The following is a 23,950-nucleotide window of genomic DNA, read 5'->3' as shown; positions in this document are numbered from 1 at the left end:
AGTACAAATCAATCAGAATCATCCAAAGTGCGTCCAATGCAATTAAACTATCCATTTTATATAATTTTGTTGCAGCTGTCATTATTTTTATATTGTTATTATTTTATTTAAAGTTTAGTGGTGCCGAGTTTGCCATATTTTGGAACGAGTGCCAATACTAATGTATGTGGTATGTATTTATAATAATATACATAGGCATTGTTAAGAATTTTAATAAAACCTGACAATTCAGATTTCCTGCATTTTATTTACATGTATCCCAACTACAATACTCTACATAAATAATCCAATTTTCTACCTAGTTAGTAAATATAATAATAATCTCAACCAATCTAATTTTTAATTATCTACATGATAAAATTAGATAATCACCCAAAGTAACTAGTGCAAGTGTTATTTATTACTGCAATAAATACATAAGTAAACCCCATTACTACTTAAATATAATATACTTTTATCAAGTTTGAGTTTCCACTGTGATACTGCGTTTTTTACTATGTTTATGGTAAGAGTCAAAAAGATGTTTTTTACTGTTGTTAAAACGAAACTTGCTTTATCATAGTGAAAACTCAAGTTCATAATCCCGTGGTTTGGGTTAGAAAGGATAATGGAAAAGATCGGGTGGGATGATGAATGAAGAAGAACCATAATGGTATTACAAAACTATTATTTATTATAACAATGTCGCTCACAACACAATACTACACTAATAAAAATAAGAATGTGAAATAATGTGTCATCAGAATCGATGCTGATACATAAAATAATATAGTACATATTACTATGAACTCGAAAAAATGCAAAGGATCACGAAGTACTAAATACTGTAGTGTTTAGTTTTCGGAAGATAAAGAATATGATCTGTGCGCGCTTCTTTCTTGCGGCGGCTTCGGTCGGCAGCTTCAGCCTCGGAACCCGATCATATTCTTTAAGCCTCGCCCGCTAGTCGCCCGGACGTTTTCGATTTTCGGCAACCGCCATTCGAAAGGACTTTTCAATCAAACATTTTCAAAACTTCAACACAGTTAGTTTCAAGGAACTTCATCCTTTACTTCTTGTTTCAATACCTTTTCAAACAAACAAAATCAATGTTAGACTTAAAGTAGAATCTTTATTAGATCTAGTATTACAATCTAGAGGCATCTATGGCCGGAGGCCGTTACAGACTAACTTATAGCTAGAACCCTTTGTATCACGTGGATAGCAACTATCGCGTCGCCTGCCAGGGGAAGTCGGCCGGTGCGAGCGGCTCGCGACAACGTCATAACTACGGCCTGCCCGGTACAGTATAAATGCAAAAGGCCAGTGGAGACATTTGGGAAGGTGTGGTGTATCGAAAGCTACACTAAACTGAAGATGACGTCAGCGTCACGCTTACTAATAACGACCTGCAAAGTCAAACAGGGGAGTAACCATGGTGTTATGGGCAAAGTGAAAGCACAGCATAGCAGCGTCATAGCACACACTGAACGTTCTCCAACTATTTATTGTTTGTTGTTTAGACCATACGAGCGAATGCTTGTCTGCCTAAACCTTTTGTAAATATCTTGATGCAAGCAATACCAAATCATCGGAACTAATGTTTGGCGTAATGGGAGAATATGCCGGCACCGAATACCGACTAATCGTGACATTTAGAAGTTTTTGTATGGAAATTAGACGCTATGACGTCACGCCACAATACCGATTCCCTAACTGAGAAATGTTAGCCTGTGTGTAGTGTTGTTATTCTGTGTGAACGCTGCCGATCACTTGGGTAAAGCGTTTGAAAGTGCTCAAAACTGTTGTTAGATTTTTTACATAAAATTGTAGGTCAGTAAGTCATATTTTTGACATTATGGTGTTCATTGATAAGTAACACTGAACATACTGTTGACTTGTTCGAGCTATGCACACGTTTGGTCTTAACATTTCCAAAAATAAATGGTCAGAGAAATTCTAAAAAATATCTTAACTAAAAGGTAACTAATGAATTTCGACATGGCAAATTTTGAAGATATTGAGCAATAAAATTTTGGGAATACATTTATAGTAAATTTTGAAGAATGATCAATCTTTGGGTGTCTTTGGCATGTAGACATTGCGGTCTAATGTGTGTTACAGAAACAAATAGCAAATCAAAATACAATATTCCGTCATACATGTCAGTATATTAGGCTAGGTTTACACTAGTGTGACCGATGAATGATAGTGTGACATGATGAGATATATTCCTAACACAATTAAGCCAAAATGGTCCTACATTTAATTATGAATCTTATTATCTAAATCTAGTGATGGTCACGTAAGCATTAAAATTAGTGTAGAAAAATAGTGACTGGCATTTAGATGCACTTTAGTACAGTGAAGAGCACATCAGACAATATTTTGCTGTAAAATAGCATCTATATGCATCTACATAAGATGTATTGTCAGTTTGGTGTGCCGTCGTCTGTACCTGGAGGGAATTTAAATCAAAAATGCTTGCGTGAGCGTCACGCAATGTGGAACACTTCAATCTAGCAGCGTAGTTTTATACACACGACTATTAATTTTAATTGATATATTTTTATATTAAATACGAAACTACGGTGTTAGAATAAGAAGTTAATCTGGTCATGGACAACGCAAGACACTGACTGACGAAATTGATTAATGGAAAATTAAAAAAACGTGATAGGAACGGAAAAAGCCTCAATACAGGCTTAAAATAATACTATCTACTTCAGAGTAAACTTATGTAAATATTTGTCACACAATTTGATAATCAACTTTACTATTTATACTGAAAGTTTATCTGTAATAATATTGAAGACCAATTTCATCACAAAATGCGTTATTGCTTACCAACACGTATGGTGTATAATTCCAATCCATGAGTTTTTTACATTACGTACATTTTTACTGCATTATTTTTAAGCGTAAACGTAAAGACGAGAAATAATCCTTTTAAGTGACTTAAATATTTAAGTCTAATTACTTCATTATGGATTTAACCCATATTCAGCTATTCTAGCTCGTCAAATTGGTCGCGTACAACAAAGGATTGTATACTATAACTTCATTCAATAACCTAAGAAAAAAATCTAATGGTGCATCGACATCGCAGCCACTTTTAGTGAATGCACGAACTTAATTTTCTTAAATACATTTTATTCGCGCCTATCCTTATTCTGCCAGTGCAATGATCGTTACGTTTTGAACCTAAGCCTATGCGCGCACAGGTGACTTGCCACCGTGACAATATCTCTCTTTCTCTCTACATAGGTGTAAAAGAGACAGAAGACTGTCACGGCGATAATGTCACCGGCGGGGTTATTAGAAATCTAAGCAACCGATTGCTGATTGAACAATAGCAACACGACTGCAGTCAGGTACGCCGACCAATGAAAGCGTCGCGTTTAATTGTAGGTGGCGCTAGTTTCCATACAATTAGCAACTTGTTGTTAAGATTCATAATAACCTCATCGTGCGCGCCTAGTCTAAGGCCCGGTTTCCGGCGTAGCGGAGAAATTTTTCAATAACCAATCAGATTTAATAATTATAGTAGTATGAAATATGATTGGTTATTCAAAACACATCTCCGCTCTGCTCAGCCTTAGGCTGGTTTTAGTCACGCTGACGCACGCTGACCATCAGCGCTGACAGCCAAAATGTATGAAGCGTCGGCGCCGAGCGATCAGCGTCACTCAGGAACGTTCCCTTCAATTACATACATATTGATCTGTCAGCGCCGACGATCAGCGAGCGGTCAGCGCGATTCTAAAACCAGCCTCGGGTCAAACACGTGTGCAGTCGGCGCGCACGCAGGCTGATCGCGTTGGTTTGGCCGAACCGTTAGTGGAAACCAACCTAACGCGTGTCCATGACCAGCGGACGTGGGAACTACCGCTGCGGGTGGTAGTAGGTAGACTTACGGGGGGAGTAGGACCGCTCTCGCTCGTAGCGGCGGCTGCGGCGGTAGTGCGGCGACGGCGAGCGGTGCCGGTACGAGCGGTAGTATTCGCGCTCGCGGTACCCGCCGCCGCCTCGGTAGTAATAATCGCTGGAAGACGGTCTGTCGTTAGGTGTGATTAACTGCCGCTTTTTAAACGAATTTGGCAGATTTTGTATAGATCGTTTCATCCACGAAGACGCGCCCCACCAATTTTTGGTCGAAAGAAGCGCGAAGGGGAGTTTGATCCGAGCAATCCGAGCGTCATTTTTGTAGTGTGCGTGTGCACTTATGGATGATTTAGCGTGTACCGATAACACTCAAACATTATCGGAATGGTGGGGCGCGTCTTCGTGGATGAAACGATCTATAGCCCATAATGGAAAGGTAAAACTTAACCAAAGGTTCCAGCCCTTAAGGCGGGTGTTGACGAGCCGGTTTCTATCCGGTCTGGCCAATTATTTTAAAAGCAAGTGTAAAATTGCATTTACGTTTATTTAAAGTTAGTTAAGTGAAGTTTGCTGACTTGACGATTCCAATATATTCTAAAGAGTGACGAAATTGTCAGCTTTCAAGTGTATTAAAGAATGGCTTCCATTGTTTGGATAATTCAAAATGAAGAGAAATTCAACCAATAATATGTAATGAATAAAGACTAACTATAATCCATTTTATCCTTCGAGAAAAAGGAAAGAACAACTATGCAAAGAAGAACCTGCTGATAAACTTCTACGAAAATGGCAATTAATAAAGATCTAAATATGGCGAAGAATTAAACCATGGAAAAAGGACTTACTCTCGGTCCCTGCGTCTGTCATAGCCATTGTCACCTCTGCTGCTTACACTGTAACAAAAATTGTAATCTTAGCTTTATGTACACACATTGTTTGTACAAAATTACTTCACAAAAGGAATGTGCAAGCAGGCCTTTAGTGGGCCAACTTGACTTCTAGCTGGCTCACTCTAAATCTGCTCATTGCTATACCAACATCTTTCAGCTTGAACCAGAAAATACAGACTCAATTGCAGTGATTGTTGGAAACTACACAGCAACACAATTACAAAGTATGATGAGTGTTACAGAACGCAACTCAATTTCATTTTAAGCATTGAGGTTTCTGGTTGCTTGAATCAATATTTAGACCTATCACAGAACATAATACGAGTTTTTACCATTGCTTTGTAATTAGGACCTTAGGGTTCCGAGTCAAATTGCGATAATAGCCTGTGGTTATGTAAGAATCAGACTCCAGCATTGTCAACAAAATGGACGTTTCAATTTCCTGTTTTTCTCATCTAAATTCTAATACACAAACATGATCTTATAAAGATTAAGTTTTTGGAATAGAATCCAAAAAATTAAAATTAAGTACATAATCCCAACATTTCTCTCAAACACGAACTGTAGTCATATTGATTTATTTCAAATACTATTCTTTATCTACGATATTTGTTTGTATTATATGGTTTGAAATGAATGCTTGCTTACATGCGATAAGAATCGCCATTCGCCTTGAACAAATATTTTCAAATCGTGAACAGTGGGAAGTTGAATAATAAAAAAAAGGATTGCATATTTCATTCTCGTCATTCTACTTAATAGGATTAAATGGTATATTACTGCCACTTGTTATTTAAAACCCAATTATTGTAAATAAATGACCCTTAAAATATTTTCGCTATTTGGAAGTTTCATCTTGACTGTTTAGCTTTTTCTTTAGCGTTAAGTTCAGAAAAGGTTGATCGCTTGCATATTTCTAAAGCCTGGTCCGTGAGCACGTAGAATTTTGTCCAATGACCCCAAGCTACCCATCCTTTTCACTAGCTTGGGGTCATTGGACAAAATTCTACGTGCTCACGGACCGGGCTTTAGCTGCATTAGTAGCGAGTGGCGTCGGCTCGCGATTTAATGTCCGCGACACGCCACCGGTGGCAGACACTAGCCAATAATGCCAATACTTTCAATTTCCTACCCTTCTGTTATCAGACCACAGGTGGGTGTCCACTGACTACCCTTGGCAGCAGGCATACCGATCCTGTGGCTATTCACCCTCGCCTTGAAGAGGCCGTACCTCTAGCACGAAAATCTTTCGACTTCCGACTCGTTTGCGTATTCGAATCGCCATCAAAAGTTTTATGTATTATGAAAACTTAAACAGCGCCCCTGTGAACGTGACCTTCAGAGAACTTCAGAGAAGAACAGTATAAGAAACGGTAGAACGAAAGTACCTAATTTTGACAGTCGAGATCGTCACGTTATCGATGAATTCGAAGGCTGGGTATCGAATTTTGTCGAATACGTAAACGACTACGTAAGTTTTTCGTGCTAGCTTATAGCTACGCTGGACTTTCATTCCTTCTTTCGTTTGCTTGCGATATCACTATCATAATATCAGTAGGGGTGTAACAATAATGGAAGGACTCACTACGTAGGCTTGCCCATATAGATGCCGGGTGTAGGCGTGTGCGCTCGCTGCGTGATGGAGAAGTCAACCCTAATACGGCGGCCGTCGATCTCCATTCCGGTGCACTCGTTCTTAGCTATTTTAGCGTCCTCTTGGTTCTCGAAATACACGAAGCAGAAGCCTCTGGAGCGGCCCGTCTGTGGAAGCAATGATTAGGTCGTTTAGTATCCACTGCAGAAGAGCGAAATACCATAAGCAGATAATGGCTGAGTCGTGTATTAGAGCCGAAACACACGATGCGTTGAGCAACGGTGCAACGCTGGAGAGGTGTCGATGCGTCGTCCTCATAGAAATATCTGTGGTGGGCCCACGATCCGGCGAAATCTTTGTGGTCTTGCGTCGCAACGTATCGTGTGCTTTGGCTCTCAAGTCTTTCACCGTCGCACGCCCATTCGATTTTTTCCGCGGAAGGTTAAAAAAAATTATCAGTCTTTTTAATGAGACGAAGGTTGCTAGATTAAAAATAGGATTTTCAAAAGAAATAGAGAAATTATAAAATGAATTATTATTATGAAAATTACAAACCTTTGCATCAATAACAACTTGCACTTTGTCGACGGGGCCGTACTTGCTGAATATGTGGTTAATCTGCTGTTCTGTCGTGTACAAACTGAGTCCAAACACCCCCAAACACCTCGAGGGTGTCGGGTTTTCCTGTAAGTAAGAAGGGAACATCATGAATACACTTTTTTTAATATTTACGCGCTTCTAATAGACTGCTGGTCCAACTAACATTGAGAAATTCAATTAATTTACTATGAATTCACAAGAGCTACTTTAAAAATGAGTCTACGATGAGATTGATATGATTCAAAGTTCTAGTCAAAACTAAAATTTTAATTCTATGGACATTTTATTAAAAGCCAGCAGTCAACTAAATAAATACTGATTCTTGGTGAGGTTAAGCCTCTTGTTTGCGTTGAGATAATAGTGTGTAATGTATTTTTACATAATTAGAAACTAGGTTAAAAATCTCTTAAGATTTGTGAACAAAAACCAGTCATAAGCTTGCTTTTATACATCAACACACTATGACGTCAATGCAAACGGTAATAAAAAATGTAAAACATAGTGCACATACAGGAATTTGTCTCACCCTGTCTCCTAGGTGCCGACGGCGGGAGGACATAGGGCTGTGCGAGTGAGAGCGGCGATACGAGCCGCGCGGCGAGTACGAGCGCGAGCGAGACCGCGAGTAGCGCGAGCCACGGTACCCGCGCCGGGGCGAGCCCGAGCGCGAGCGAGTCCTGGAACAAGCCACGACCCTGGGTTACGTCATAATGCGCTTTAATAAACCATTAGGGGTATTTACAACACTGACCATGAATTCATCATATTAAGGGTTTTCGCTAGTGTCCGACCGAAATTTCGGTTTCGGTTTCGGTTTCGGCCAGTTTCGGCCAAAAAATCAAGTTTCGGTCCGAGTTTCGGTTTCGGCCAAAAACGGCCGAACCTTTCGGCCGCGCCGAAACTTACAACATCGTACCTTAGGGTAGTTAAATTTTCAAACAGAACCTCTGTAACTGTGCTGAAATTTCATTGTGATAAATCTTTGAAAGTAGAAACCTGTAATTATAGGTCGGCGAGATATTAATTTTAGAAAAAAATGGGCTTACTATAAGTCTACCAGAATCTCATGGCAAACAAAAATATTGGAAAAGTGTGTTTTTCATATGGCAATAATAATTGTCTATGGTTTAATTGTCACCTGTCAATGAAAATTATGAAATCTGTCAGCCGCTGCAAAAAATTTGTAATCTCTTCTTGACTATTTCTTATTTTTGTGAAAAAGTCGAAAAAGCTCAAGCAGGTCATATTGTTTTCAATGTGAATTGTAAAATAAGGCATAATTCAAAGTCAATCTTTGATTCAAAAGCGCGTCGTCGAGTTGACAGTAAGTTGGACTGAAATGTTTTGATACATTTAGTTTATTACCCAACTGCGTCAGAAGGAGGATTATGTTTTTACTTTTTTATTATATTATTCTTACTTAATAGCTGCTTTATCGGGGTTTTCAGGTATATCTCACAAATTGGTGCAGAGGAAAATGTTATGACCATGTAAAGAAAAATGAAAAAGATTTCATCAAGCAAGATTGAATAATGGAGATGTTTCCAATTTTTTTCTTTAAATAAACTTGAAATAAATATAAGTAAAACTAATAATAATTGTGAAAGAATCATGAAAATATCTCTACAAATGAATAAGTTACAGGGCCCTAAAGTTGCGCATAACTATTCACGCCATTTTGATCGGTGTATTCACGACAGTCATTCGGAGTACAAACAGTGAATCACCCCTAATCCGGTGCTGTTGACAGATCCATTTTTTTTAAATCTAGCAGTTTTTAATTTTTCAGCTAGGGTCACTCAAGATTCTTTCTTAGTAAAATTTTGTAACCTTTTTAAATATCCCAGACTTGGCCATATACAAAAAGAACGGCACCGCCTGTTTCAGTTCCACGCGAAAATATGTAGGTAATTTAAATAATTAATTTCCCAGACATTTCTTGATCGATTTAAAAAAAAATTCACCGTCTTTTTAGTTTTAGTATATATTTTAATCCCATTCAGAGAAATATAGTGTTTTTAACATCAGGAAACTTCTCCATTGAAATGCTGGAAGAGCAATTTATTTACAATACCTCTTTATCTTGATCATCTATTGAAGAACAAGAAATGCAATTGGAGTTCTTAGAATCGTTTTCTAGTTTTGAATGAAGTAATAAGTTAAAAGTATGATTCATAATAAAATTAGTTACTTAAAGTAATATACGATTTATTTATTTTTCAAGACATTTTCCTATGTTAAAAACCCTATGTATAACAACATTCTTCATACACATTCCTACCTAAAATGTATACTCGTACTTCATGTTCATTAATATTAAAGTCATAAAAGTAAAAAATTAAACAATATCAAGATCGTTTATTCCAATTTCCCCAGTATTGCTCTCAACAAAGTTTATTTTCCCTATTTGCCATGAGATTCTGGTACACCTATAACATTTTTTCGACTTTTTAAGGACTTTTTTTTATTCTATAAAAGGTTCGGTTTCGGTTTCGGTTTCGGCCGAAAATACAATGAAACCGAACCTTCGGTTTCGGTTTCGGTTTCGGCAAAATAACATGTTTCGGTCGGTCACTAGTTTTCGCGTATGAAAAATCCGCCAGATGGCAATACGTAGACGCGAGGTCCAAATGCTGCATGATTGGTTATTTTTGACATGACATTGACAGATATGTCAAAATCCACCAATCACGCAGCCCCCACAACCACGTCCCGCCATCTAGCGGATCTTTCATACGCGAAAACCCTCATTATAAGGCAGGGATCTCCAAACTACGGCCCGCGACGCCACTGCCATCAATCCGGCCCGTGACAGCTTAAGACTAAGCCTATGTTTACATAGGTGGGCAGAAAAATTAAAATTGTTATGCCCTTGCAACATACCAAAAAAAATATGATGGCCCTAAGGCTTCAAAGTTTGGAGACCCCTGTTATAAGGCATGCAATTGGAGTATGAAAGTTTAATAAGGCTGCGTTTCCACCAGAGATGTTCGAGGATGCATAGCAAGAAATGTGTTTGTAAAGAACCAATAGAAGCGCTTCAGAAGCGATTCTATTATAATTCCTCACACATCTCTGGTCGCAACGCAGTGTGTTACTTTACTACTGTTTAGTCAGATATTTTTGAGGAATTTTCCTATTATTTTGAAGCTATTTAGTTAAGCAAATAAATTGTCCTTATAGCAGAAATATGGAATAAACCACAAACTAGCAGCACTTCAATTCAGTCACAATTGATTGTTTTATTAGTAAAACTTTTACGTCTTCATCCCTAATAATACATTTATAATATTTTTAGTATGTCAGAATGAGAAAAATACCATCAAAATCTTGCCAGTTTACAAGGTCTTTAGATAATCTACAACTCATTAGGTATCAAAATACCTACTTTGAGTAATTTATTAATAATTTTTAAGTAATTAAAAAACGAGTTTTATAAATACTTAACTATTTGCAGATATTAACTAATATCTTTGTTTTGCTGTTGTACTTACAAAATATCAATCAATCACTATAATCGGTATACTTTGATAAACTTACGTACATACAACAAAACCAGCAAAAATTACACAAATGGTATTATTTTTGTGGCACAATTTGTCCTAATTACCACATAAGTTTATAGAATTCTTTGTCCCATGAAATCAGAATTTATCAAAAATTTAATTAGGTATTTGATTGATATCTTGTGACTCAAAGCATACTAGCTTACCTACATTTAATTATCTCAATTTACACAATACAAGCTTGAAAGGTAAAAAGTACCACACAAATAAAAAAAAGTAACAAAAAATCAATTGACTGCTGTAACAAACAGTATGAGTAAAAACTTTGCAAATAAAAACTGAGCAGATTTCTGTTTCTTACAGCCCTCAAAATGCTACTAAGACATTTATTCGCCTGAGCTATTTCACAAAAAGGCCAGGAAAAGATGCATTTTATAATAGTTGGATATAACTGTGGATGTTATTCTTTATCAATAACATGCCAACCAGGGTGCCTTCAAAACTCTTTAAAACTTGCTCAACGTGTGAGGCTCTAGGAAAATTTAATGTTTCGCCTGTATGATACTCATTGGTCAATGCTTAGGTTTAAAAAGTATCTAACCAATTACTTTAGTTCCATAGCTTCCATAAGGGTTACCATAGCAATTTGATACATAATCCAATTCCATAGAAACATGTTGTTTAATGATAAAACAGAATTTTAGTTTTATATTGATCTAACAATGTTAAAAAGCCGAGCTATTTTCCGTGTAACCAGACTAGATATTTAACCTTGATTGTTGACATCACACGCATTTATTTACGCTACGCGGATGCCTACCTAAAAATTGCGCAATCATACATACTCGGCATTGACGACAAGGTTATGATTTTGCAAACAACGACTATCCTTGAGCCCCACAAAAATACCACACAAATGTTTAGACACCAAAGAACGATAAATACAAGTCGAAGGTCGGTTATTTACTTACGGGCTTCTATATTTCCGGCTTGATGCTTTTGGCGGGGGCGGCGTTCGCGACCGGCTTCTGCTGTGTCCTCGAGACATGGCTGCGGGCTTCGGAGCAGGCTCCCGGGAACCGTTGCGGGTCCTCGAACGACTCCTCTGAAATGCCCAAGCACGTCCATCGAGATTAAATATAGCAAATAACTAGCACACAACAAAATAAAACGCACGCGGCCAACGACTTCGTCGACGAACTAGATAAATATAGTACCTCTCGATCAGACATGATGTGTACGCCAATTTAAAGCACAAAAATAAAACAAAACACTTTTACAGTCTATTATTATCAGGGACTCCGCAATCCAATCAGATAAAATAAAATTCACAAGAGAACCAACGCGTTCGGCAAATTGAAAAAACAAGATGGCGAAAGCGCTCGCTCGGCTGCCTGGCGCGCGTTTGAGTGATGTGACAATTGGCATGCTAATCGAGAATCGATACCGGTATTTCCTAGTAGCTCATAATTCTACTGTGTGTTCTCTACTTTATTTTGCGTAGCTGTCAACTGTCAAATCGATCGAATGTCATTAACGTCATTGTCGTCATTCTCTTCGCAGCACATTTTGCATGCACGATTGCAAATGTGGCTATTTACTGTTTTAAAATCTAATTCCTCTTTCTTTTTGTAAATCATGACTGACACCGAGACCACCAATGGTCCCTCTGGGGAACAGCCCCAAGAGAAGACCGCGAAACAACTGAAGAAAGAAGCCGAAAAAGCGGCAAAGTTGGAAAAACTTAAAGCGAAATTGGATAAGAAAAATGCCGCGCCAGCTGTGCAGAAAGATAAGCCAGAGGTAATTATTTTTATAGCTCTTTTATCTTAAATTATGAATCTTCTAGGTGATTCACTCGGTCTATGAATATTTACTTAGCTGTCATACAATGTATGTCCTTGAAGGTGCTGTATCTTCTAAGGTTTACTTAGGTGGTCCAGTGAAAGTAAAACCTGCAATTGTTACTGCTATTACATCAGTAATTGCGGTTGCTCTCTAATGAGTAATACTGTGATCTATTGTGCAATTTGTTGAAGATTGAACAGCTTTCAAAACAATGGAATCTATATTTTTTGTAATTAAAGGTTATTTTCTTTATTAAAATCATTGTGATCACTATCATAATTAATTATAAATTAATATTTTCATGTTAACTTTAATTCACTTAGAAATGACTAAAAAATATTTTATTCCAGAAAAAAGCTAAAGAAACAAAAGAAAGTGCAGTGTACACTGGCAACACAGCACCAGGAGACAAGAAAGACATAGCTGGGTCTATGCCCGATGCCTACAGCCCTCAGTATGTTGAAGCTGCTTGGTACGCCTGGTGGGAGAAGCAGGGCTTCTTCAAGCCAGAGTATGGGGTAAGCTGGAACAAAATTAACTAAATACAATGCTCTATTCTATTTAACCCTTTCTATGGCTCTGGGGAATATATTGCCACTATAAATTGAATCAAATGCACTTATCATAAGATCAAAAACCAATGAATTTTTTTTACATGTTGTGTTGTAGAAGTCAGACACATTTTACATACATTTTAATGTTTTACGTTATTTGTTCCATTTCTCAGTACCTACAGCAAATTTATAGATGGTTCTAATATTTTCCCTCTAAAATGTGGATTTAAATATAGCCAGAAAATAATTTTGCATAGAAGTAAAAAAAACTAAAAATGTTTTGAAAGACTACTTTTCCAAATTGCCAGATTTCTGTTGAAAATAATTTAGAATATTACAAATATTTGTATTGTATGTTAGAAATTGTTATGTCATCGGCCCATCTTTTCTTCGGCCGTCCTAGGTTTCTTTTGCCTTTTGGGCCTTGCCATTTTGTTGTTTGATAGGTCCACCTCTTATCTTTATATCTTGCCAAGTAGGACGGCCGAAGAAAAGATGGGCCGATGACATAACAAACAAGGCAGGGAAAAATTGGATGCACATAGCCAGCGACAGGGAAAGGTGGAAAAAGATGGAGGAGGCTTTTACCCAAGTGGGGCCACAAACAAGAGATACAGATTAATTGAATCAAACTGTAAAAATGTGGAATATAAAGCTATAATAATAATAATAATAAATAATGTTAGAAATTAAAACTAAAAATTAGTTTAATGGGAGTTATAAAGCCTAATAAATAACAATAAATCTTGTTACAGCGAAAATCAATACTGGATCCTAATCCGAAAGGCAAGTTCATGATGGTGATCCCGCCCCCAAATGTCACTGGTAGCTTGCATTTGGGACATGCCCTCACTAATGCAGTCCAAGATGCACTAACAAGATGGCACAGGTAATAATTTTGTTTCTTAGATTTTTTATTTTTTGCAGCACCACAAGGCAGATATTTGACCGCAATAGCACCTGATTTTAAGTGAGATGCAGTCTAGAATGATACATAACTGCCCTAGATCATCCTATTATATTATAAATAACAAAGTGCTATCACTGAAGCAATAAACTTTACTTGTAATTTATTACATGTTATCATGTTTCTAGATAACCTCATCATCTATAATTTCTATTAGCTAAAAAGCTATACATAGAAAAATATTAGCCAAGAAACTCAAAAAAACTACAAAGCATTAATTACATAATAAGGTCTTACCTGTGGTTTAACACAGGTTTTACCAGTGTAAAATGACATTGGGAACTTTTTGCCCCACTTTTCGAAAAGTAGCGGACACAAACGAAACCTATCACAGATGATACATACTAATATCCAATGAATTTCTGTGCATTTTTTTTTTCTCTTATATGGGAATATTGAGAAAATGAAGTTTTAATATTTTATTTTATTTTACATTTAGGTAACATTTTTGACAACCTCCGTGGCGGAGAAGCGCACACACCGGTTTTCAAGGTGTGCCGGGCCAATCCTGAGGTCCCGGGTTCGATTCCCGGCCGGGACAATATAGAAAACGATCTTTTCACATTGTTTCTGGTTTGGGTGTGTCGTGGTTCGTCGTTCCCGATTTCCATAACACAAATGCCTTAGCTACTTATTTTGGATTGGAGTAATACAGGGTGTAAAAAAACCTATCACGAAGACTGAAACTACGCATTCTGTACACCCAACCAAGTAATATTACAAAATATTATTGGTGGGAAATATTTTTTATTTTTATGATTAAAAAAAATACAATATTCCGCAGCCCGCAATGTACAGCGCACCACGCAACGCAATGACCGTGCCTATGTGTGTGTGAGTGTATTGGAGCGTACGCGCTTTCCCGCCACTACCTACCGCGACCGCAGAAGTATTTTGTACACAAAATTACCAGATTATTCACTTCCTACATTTAAAAAACACATTCCTTTAGCATTTGTTTAGGATTAGAACTAAGTACTTACCGACTAATCCCCTTCGACGTCGTCTGGAATCGGCCGCTCCAACCGGACAAGTTGTGGCTCGAACTGAACGGCCTTCCACGTGCAAGCAAACGCGTGCCCGGTAAAGCGTGTTTTGATGTACGCGCTCCAGTATTCCTTCACGTACAGTCCGGTATTTAAGTTCCTCAAATACGACACAATACACGCCTAGACGAGGCGGACGGAGGCACAATCGGCTGATTGTCCAACAGACGTTGTACAACCAGAACAAAAATACGTGCATCAGTACGGTGGTGCGCTGTAGGATGTTCAGCCCGATACCTACAGCCCGCAGGGCTTCAGATGCGTTTCCACGTGCCCTCCCATAACAGTAAACCATGTTTACGTACTCACGAGCACTGTACGTATGGTTAGGCATCTTTCTAACACTCATTCACTAATACCACACTCACTATTACACGTTCACACACTAACTATCCGCACGAGAAAACAATCAAAAGTCGCAAGCGCATTCGACGACCGAAGAAACCGAACTGGCCGCGCGAGCGCCGGCCGCCGAGCAACGCGAGGCGCGAGCGACCTAGCAACAAAGGCGCTGCCCCGCGCGGCGAGACTGACCAATCACAGTCAAGCAATACGTCTACGTGTCTATCGAATGACGTCGAGCGCTACGCTTTGTTTTATTCTTCATTTTCAACCTCGTACAAATCGAAACTTTAATTTCGTTATGTTATTTGATTTATATTTTTTATTTATTGATATTATTTTATTTACTTTTATTGGTTACTCTGCAATGCCAAACAACATAACATGTAAAAATATCAAATCATTTTAGACAAATATATTTTCAACTTAGACTCGTCATATCTCAGAATTCCCATATCTCACAACATAGCGCTTTAAGTGAATATACCTACAAGTATAAAGCTTTGAAATAAAATACGTTTCATCTTTGTCCGCCGTGGGGCATTTTCTCATATTAAAGTTCCCAATGTCCTTTGTTGAAAAATTGAAACATGATTTTAATTAAAATAATGTGACTAGAATAATCTGTGGGTGATCAAATTCAATCATGCGACTCATTTTGCTACAGAATGAACGGCCGCACGACTCTCTGGAACCCGGGCTGCGACCACGCCGGTATCGCCACTCAAGTGGTGGTGGAGAAGAAGTTATGGCGAGAAGAGAAGAAGTCACGCCACGACCTCGGCCGAGAGGAGTTCATCAAGAGAGTATGGGACTGGAAGAACGAGTGAGTACAATTTATATTGTATTGTAAATTGTTGTAACCTTTCGATACTCTCGATCTCCTCTCATTATAACCACGATCGCCGAAGGGTCAAGGGGTCGGACTTGCCGAATCGTGATCCAAGAAACGGGTTCTAACCTCGCGCCGATCGACTATTTGTGGTGAACCCACTCGTAACACAAGCATTTTAACGAGTGGTCAATGGGATTTTTAGTAATTTGTAGTTACATTAAAGTGTGTAAAGCTTACATTGAGTTTCTTATTAGAACCAACCCATATGTTGTCGCAAAGGGCATGCTATATTTGGGATGTGTACAAAAACCCTGGAAAGGGCCTACCTACCTACTGAATAAATGTTTTGATTTTCATTTGATTCATGTTATTAACTTATTATTACAAATATTCGTAATCCGCTAAACATTTTGCAGAGCGCCTTACCGAATTTACAGTACTGCCTATAAGTCCCTCAGTAATCTGAAATTCTGATAAATTATAATTAACAGAAAAAAAAAAGAAAATTCTGTAAAGCCTGGTCCGTGAGCACGTAGAATCCCGTCCAATGACCCCAAGCTCGCACACTCACTGCGGGCGCGCGTCGCACAGTCGCGACAGCAATATAATTACGCGCGAGCGATAAGGATGGGTAGCTTGGGGTCATTGGACGGGATTCTACGTGCTCACGGACCAGGCTTTAGAATCAATAATAATTTAGGCACGTCGAAATACAGAATGCCAGCCGAGGGCTGGATTAGTGTGAATTAACTTCTTACTGTCTCAAACAGAAAAGGCGGGCGCATCTATGAGCAGCTCCGTTCTCTCGGCTCGTCGTTCGACTGGACCCGCGCGCGGTTTACGATGGACCCCAGCATGTGCCGCGCCGTCAACGAGGCCTTCATCCGGCTGCACGACGACGGCGACATCTACCGGGCCAACAGGTAGGCGGCACTAGAGTTGTCATAGGCCAATGACAGGTCGCGTTACCTGTCATTGGTCGCGCGACCTGTCATTGGCATATGCGTTGGTGTAGTTGAAGCTTTAAAAAGGTGGGCGTATCTACAAACAGTGAGGTGACTCCGAAAAACGTCATCCAAAGTTCCAAATGTTGTCATCCCTCTCACGCAAAGTGAGATGCCAGTATGAGCGACGGTGACAGATAGACAAGAAACTATTTATACAGCGTTTTGGAGTAGCCATGCAGCTCCATTCACAAGCTCGTCGTTCGACGTATCTAAGGCGGGTGTATCTACGAACAGCCAGCGAGGTGACTCCAAAAAACGTTATCCAAAGTTCCAAATATAGCCATCCCTCTCACTCCAAGTGAGTTGCCGATATGAGCGACGGTGACAGATAAACCCGAGACTATGTAAACAGCGTTTGGAGTAGCAATGTAGCTCCGTTCTCTAGGCTCGTCGTTCGACGTATCTAAGGCGGGTGTATCTACCAACAGCGGGGTTCAAAAAACCTTATCCAAAGTTCCAAATGTTGCCATCTCTCTCACTCCAAGTGAGATGCCAGTATGAGCGACGGTGACAGATAGACCCAAAGCCCTGCAGCTCCGTTCTCTAGGCTCTTCGTTTGACGTATCTACCAACGTATCTAAGGCGGGTGTATCTACCAACAGTAGGGATCAAAAAACCTTATCCAAAGTTCCAAATGTTGCCATCCCTCTCACGCAAAGTGAGATGCCGGTATGAATGACGGTGACAGATAGACTCGAAACAATGTAAACAGCGTTTTGGAGTAGCCATGTAGCTCCGTTCTCTAGGAACGTATCTAAGGCGGGTGTATCTACGAACAGCCAGCGGGGTGACTCCAAAAAACGTTATCCAAAGTTCCAAATGTAGCCATCCCTCTCACTCCAAGTGAGTTGCCGGTATGAGCGACGGTGACAGATAGACCCAAAGCCCTGCAGCTCCGTTCTCTAGGCTCGTCGTTCGACGTATCTAAGGTGGTGTATCTACCAACAGCAGGGTTCGAAAAACCTTATCCAAAGTTCCAAATGTTGCCATCCCTCTCAATCCAAGTGAGTTGCCAGTATGAATGACAGTGACAGATAGACCCAAAGCCCTGCAGCTACGTTCTCTCGGCTCGTCGTTCGACTGGACGCGCGCGCGGTTTACGATGGACCCCAGCATGTGCCGCGCCGTCAACGAGGCCTTCATCCGGCTGCACGACGACGGCGACATCTACCGGGCCAACAGGTAGGCGGCACTAGAGATATAGATGGTTTCATCCACGAAGACGCGCCCCAACATTCTTCCGCTAATGTTTGAGTGTTATTGGTACACGCTAAGTTATCCATGAGTGCACACGCACACTACAATAATGACGCTTGGATTGCTCGGATCAAACGCCCCGCACCCCGCGCTTCCCTCGACGAAAATTGGTGCGGCGCGTCTTCGTGGATGAAACGATCTATAATTATTTGTTTTGTTTTGTAAAAAGCCAGGCGTATCTACCAACAGCGGGCTTTCTCTAAAAAACCTTATCCGCAGTTTCAAATGTTGCCATCCCTCTTACGCAAAGTGAGATGCCGGTATGAGTGACGGTGACAGATAGACCCAAAGCCCTGCAGCTCCGTTCTCTAGGCTCGTCGTTTGACGTATCTAAGGCGGGTGTATCCACGAACATCGGAGTGACTTCGAAAAACCTTATCCGAAGTTCCTAATGTTGCCATCCCTCTCACACAAAGTGAGATGCCAGTATGAGCGACGGTGACAGATAGACCCGAGACTATCTTAACAGCGTTTTAGAGTAGCCCTGCAGCTCCATTCACTAGGCTCGTCGTTCGATGTATCTACGAACGTATCTAAGGTGGGTGTATCTACGAACAGCGGGTGACTCCGAAAACCTTATCCGAAGTTCCAAATGTTGCCATCCCTCTCACTCCAAGTGAGTTGCCGGTATGAGCGACAGTGACAGATAGACCCAAAGCCCTGCAGCTACGCTCTCTAGGCTCGTCGTTCGACTGGACCCGCGCGCGGTTCACGATGGACCCCAGCATGTGCCGCGCCGTCAACGAGGCCTTCATCCGCCTGCACGACGACGGCGACATCTACCGGGCCAACAGGTAGGCGGCACTGGAGACATTCTTTATTATAGATCGCTTCAACCACCCACCAATTTTTGGTCGAGGGAAGCGCGGGGTGCGGGGAGTTTGATCCGAGCAATCCGAGCGTCAGTATTATAGTGTGCGTGTGCATTCATAGATATTTAGCGTGTACTGATAACACTCAAACATTAGCAGAAGAATGGCCCCATCATTCTTCCGCTCCCTTGCCATCCCTCTCACACAAAGTGAGTCAAATATTGTCATCCCTCTCACGCAAAGTGAGATGCCGGTATGAATGACGGTGACAGATAGACTCGAAACAATGTAAACAGCGTTTTGGTTTAGCCTTGTAGCTCCGTTCTCTAGGCTCGTCGTTCGACGTATCTACGAACGTATCTACGAACAGCGGGGTTACTCCGAAAAACGTTATCAAAAGTTCCAAATGTAGCCATCCCTCTCACTCCAAGTGAGTTGCCAGTAAGAGCGACAGTGACAGATAGACCCAAAGCCCTGCAGTTCCGTTCTCTCGGCTCGTCGTGCGACTGGACCCGCGCGCGGTTTACGATGGACCCCAGCATGTGCCGCGCCGTCAACGAGGCCTTCATCCGCCTGCACGACGACGGCGACATCTACCGGGCCAACAGGTAGGCGGCACTGACCTCTATACACACTGGACAGGCTGTCTCATACAAATGACAGCTAATTTTGTGTGCCAATTTGAAGCGCTACTTACTACGAGTGTCCCGAGAACTAATTTTGACGTACATTATATGGAGTAACCATAGGAGTAAGCGAGAAAGAAAATCACTAATTTTAGTTCCATAGACGCCTGCCTACAGTATGGCATACAGCGCCAAAATAGCGAAAATCAAATAGGCACAAAAATATGTATTATGATAGCAGCCAGTCCAGTCTGTATAGAGGTCAGTGGCAATGCTGGAGATATTCTTAGTTTTCTAAAAGGCGGGTGTATCTACGAACAGCAGGGTTAAAAAAACCTTATACAAAGTTCCAAATGTAGCCATCCCTCTCACTCAAAGTGAGTTGCCGGTACGAGCGACGGTGACAGATAGACCCAAAGCCCTGCAGCTCCGTTCTCTAGGCTCGTCGTTCGACGTATCTAAGGCGGGTGTATCTACGAACAGCGGGGTGACTCCGAAAAACCTTATCCGGAGTTCCAAATGTTGCCATCCCTCTCACTCGAAGTGAGTTGCCGGTATGAGCGACGGTGACGGATAGACCCAAAGTCCTGCAGCTCTGTTCTCTAGGCTCGTCGTGCGACTGGACGCGCGCGCGGTTCACGATGGATCCCAGCATGTGTCGCGCCGTCAACGAGGCCTTCATCCGGCTGCACGACGACGGCGACATCTACCGGGCTAACAGGTAGGCGGCGCTGGAGTTGTCATAGGCCAATGACAGGTCGCGTTACCTGTCATTGGTCGCGCGACCTGTCATTGGCATATGCGTTGGTGTGGTTGAAGCTTTAAAAAGGCGGTGTGTCTACGAACAGTGGGGTTACTCCGAAAAACCTTATCCAAAACTCCAAATGTTGCCATCCCTCTCACGCAAAGTGTGTTAACAGTATGAGCGACAGTGACAGATAGACCGGAGACTATGTAAACAGCGTTTTGGTTTAGCCATGTAGCTCCGTTCCCTAGGCTCGTCGTTTGACGTATCTAAGGCGGGTGTATCTACGAACAGCAGGGTTCAAAAAACCTTATCCAAAGTTCCAAATGTAGCCATCCCTCTCACTCCAAGTGAGTTGCCGGTAAGAGCGACAGTGACAGATAGACCCAAAGCCCTGCAGCTCCGTTCTCTAGGCTCGTCGTTCGACGTATCTAAGGCGGGTGTAACGAACAGCAGGGTTCGAAAAACCTTATCCAAAGTTCCAAATGTTGCCATCCCTCTCACTCCAAGTAAGTTGCCGGTATGAGTGACGGTGACAGATAGACCCAAAGCCCTGCAGCTTCATTCTCTAGGCTCGTCGTGCGACTGGACGCGCGCGCGGTTTACGATGGATCCCAGCATGTGTCGCGCCGTCAACGAGGCCTTCATCCGCCTGCACGACGACGGCGACATCTACCGGGCCAACAGGTAGGCGACACTAGAGTTGTCATAGGCCAATGACAGGTCGCGTTACCTGTCATTGGTCGCGCGACCTGTCATTGGCATATGCGTTGGTGTGGTTGAAGCTTTAAAAAGGTGGGCGTATCTACGAACAGCGGGGTGACGCCGAAAAACTTTATCCGGAGTTTCAAATGTTGCCATCCCTCTCACGCAAAGTGAGTTGCCAGTGTAAGCGACGGTGACAGTTAGACCCAAAACTATGTACTTAAACAGCGTTTTGGAGTAGCCTTGCAGCTCTATTCTCTAGGTTCGTTAGACTGGACCGTATGGTTCACGATGAAAAAAAGAAAGATTTACTTTTATTATCAACAATTTTTCTTCTAACTTAAAACTTGTCCATTCGTAAATCGTCACTATTATTGCGACTAACAAATCACTTTTTTGTTTACAGGCTTGTCAACTGGTCCTGCACACTCAAGAGTGCGATATCTGACATCGAGGTGGACAAAATGGAACTCACTGGCAGGACATTCCTCTCCATCCCTGGATACGATTCTAAGGTATGCATTAACGCGACTCAAATGTGTAATCAAATGCCTATGTTTAGTTTTCAAAACGCGCAACTGCTTTTAGAAAGGATCTTTAGTACAGTCAGCGTCAAATAATTCGCGACACCCAAACTGGCAAAAAGTTGACAACACAACCTTATTCCAATGAGGGCTATCGTTTTTATACTTAACAGTTGGCACCCCTGGCGATTGACAGGACCTTACTCTACAGTGGCGCCATCTTGATGAGTGCAAATGCGATAGTCCTCCTACCACTTTAGCGCTCACCAGTTGGCGCCACTGTCTTCGCTACTAGCAAGTGACAGGACCTTACTCTACAGTGGCGCTAACTGGTGAGCGCTAAAACGATAGCCCTCATTGTAACAAAGACGTGTTGCGAACTTTTTGGCTACTTTATAAGTCACGAACTTGAGTATTTGACTTTGACTGTGCCTACTGTCTACCTTACGATCACGTGATTGAAAAAATGCGTTTCTGGACCAGCTCTAAGATGAAAATAATGTATATTTTCTTGTATTTGAACAGGTGGAATTCGGAGTACTAGTGTTGTTCGCGTACAAAGCAGAAGGTACTGATGACGAGATCGTGGTGGCCACCACCCGTCCTGAGACCATGCTCGGAGACGTAGCGGTGGCCGTGCACCCCAATGACGTCAGGTACCATAGACAAGCATTTTTTATTCATCATCATTTCAGCCACAGGACGTCCACTGCTGGACATAGGCCTACTACGCTGAAAACCAGCGTCGGGGTACGCGTGGCTAGATTAATGCTGAGCGCCTTTTTGGCACAATTATGCGTGTTTAGTTTTAAGTCCCTTTGTTCTGTTTTTTATTTTTTCTTTGTGTAAATAAAGTTTTACTTATCTTCTTACTCCAATGATTTCCATATTGACCGGTTGGCAGCGTCCTGCATCCGTACTTTCTTGGTACCTTAATGCGGTCGTCGGTCCACCTTGTGGCCGGACGTTCCCGCTACGCTTTCCTCCACTACAGATTACAGATCCTTGCTGCCCCATCGGTTGTCAGTTCTGTAATTAATTGTACATAACTAAAAACACCGCACTGGAGGTGACCACAGACTAAAAAAAATCGTTAAAGTAACTGTAATCGTTCTGATAAATCTTTAACAATAAGATATCGAGCACCAGTAATGAACGCTGTAGCTATAGGGGCATTTCACGCGAAGCGGACAGCGAATATCAAGTCAGGTTTTGGATTTTGTTCATATTTGGATTAAATGTACTGCTATATGACCTGAATGGATGTGCATCATTATAATTTTTTTACGAAGCTTGGTTTATTTTTTATGAGCGTTCAAAAAATTGGCAAAATTTTAGGAAGAGATTTTTCAGAAGCTGTTACTGCTATTATTACATTTGATTAAAAATAAACTAACCATTGGACTTTTGAGAATAAATAACTGTGTTTCTTACTATTTACCACAAATTTGAAATTTCTTTTTTGTTGACATAGAAAACCGGAAGTAAAGTTTTAAAATCGAATTTTACAAAACTTCGGTATTTTTTAAATTTTAATTTTTTATTTTGAAATATACCTAGTAGTCTATAAATAACGTGTGTAAAGTTGTGGAATGGAGTCTGTATTGGTTTTTGATTTAGACGCTGTACAGTGCGAGCGCGCCGCAATGAGCGTCATACTGGCTATCGACATTTGGCTACTGTATAAAAATTATTTGTTCGAAAATAACTGAAACGTTAATATTGTTGCATGCATACTCTTACACAATTATAATTTTGAATCGGCGAACTTTGTACCGCCTAAAAACAATGATTATTGGCATTGAGATGGTATTACGTCGCAGACCTCCCACAACTTATTGGATAATACTCTTAAAACATTACCCTTCTTTTTGGGTAGTCGGGATATGTTAGTCCAGGGTGCCAGCTATCTCCATGCCAAATTTCATTAAAATCTGTTCAGCCGTTCTTTGTTTTATACATAAAACAAAGTCGTGTTAGTTACACGATTTATAAGTCAAGAACGGCTGGGCAGATTTTGATGAAATTTGATATGGAGGTAGCTAGCCAACTACCTAAAAAAGAAGAATAATGTTTTTAGTGTATTATTCAATAAGATGTGGATAGTCCGCGACGTAATACGCACCATCTCAATGCTAACAATCATTGTCTGTTAGACGGTACGAAGTTCGCCGAGTCAAAATTATAATTGTATAAGAGTATGCATGCAACAATATTAACGTTTCAGT

At 40.8% G+C, this 23,950-nt stretch overlaps 2 protein-coding genes across 13 annotated transcripts in view; one reads left to right on the top strand and one right to left on the bottom strand.

Moving 5' to 3' along the window:
- Positions 1-650: 650 nt before the first annotated feature.
- On the bottom strand, positions 651-11,858 carry LOC135075337 (transformer-2 protein homolog beta). Of its 12 annotated transcripts, none has more exons than XM_063969760.1 (8): positions 11,672-11,858; positions 11,426-11,559; positions 7,460-7,643; positions 6,904-7,032; positions 6,340-6,515; positions 4,710-4,757; positions 3,897-4,036; positions 651-1,388 (listed from the first exon to the last, which is right to left on the bottom strand). In XM_063969760.1, exons 1-8 carry the CDS (start codon positions 11,684-11,686, stop codon positions 1,378-1,380), a joined length of 837 nt encoding a protein of 278 aa, XP_063825830.1. In that variant the 5' UTR covers positions 11,687-11,858; the 3' UTR covers positions 651-1,377. The 12 variants fall into 12 exon arrangements, with proteins under 12 accessions (XP_063825830.1, XP_063825826.1, XP_063825829.1 ...); XM_063969756.1 differs by having other exon boundaries at positions 651-1,067; XM_063969759.1 differs by having other exon boundaries at positions 651-1,067; positions 3,897-4,024.
- Positions 11,859-12,001: 143 nt separating this feature from the next.
- LOC135075464 (valine--tRNA ligase) overlaps positions 12,002-23,950 on the top strand; it is a 39,646-nt gene continuing 27,697 nt past the window's right edge. Inside the window, exons 1-7 of the mRNA XM_063969904.1 lie at positions 12,002-12,257; positions 12,653-12,820; positions 13,612-13,745; positions 15,879-16,037; positions 16,817-16,969; positions 21,605-21,713; positions 22,248-22,378. Coding sequence (XP_063825974.1) covers positions 12,093-12,257; positions 12,653-12,820; positions 13,612-13,745; positions 15,879-16,037; positions 16,817-16,969; positions 21,605-21,713; positions 22,248-22,378 — 1,019 coding nt within the window. The 5' untranslated portion in view covers positions 12,002-12,092. The remainder of the gene's footprint in view (positions 12,258-12,652; positions 12,821-13,611; positions 13,746-15,878; positions 16,038-16,816; positions 16,970-21,604; positions 21,714-22,247; positions 22,379-23,950) is intronic.

This window comes from Ostrinia nubilalis, chromosome 10, assembly GCF_963855985.1.
Source record: "Ostrinia nubilalis chromosome 10, ilOstNubi1.1, whole genome shotgun sequence".
NCBI classification, from domain to species: Eukaryota; Metazoa; Arthropoda; class Insecta; order Lepidoptera; family Crambidae; genus Ostrinia; species Ostrinia nubilalis.
The sequence above is the reverse complement of the archived record's forward strand: the minus strand, read 5'-3'. Positions and strand labels throughout refer to the sequence as shown.

What these genes read in the sequence shown, in the direction of transcription:
- LOC135075337 (XM_063969756.1), bottom strand. An exon ending in AGCCGGAAATATAGAAGCCC is followed by an intron (nt 7,644 to 11,425) that starts GTAAGTAAATAA and finishes GACGTAACCCAG; the next exon opens with GGTCGTGGCTTGTTCCAGGA. An exon ending in GACAGACGCAGGGACCGAGA is followed by an intron (nt 4,037 to 4,709) that starts GTAAGTCCTTTT and finishes ACCTAACGACAG; the next exon opens with ACCGTCTTCCAGCGATTATT.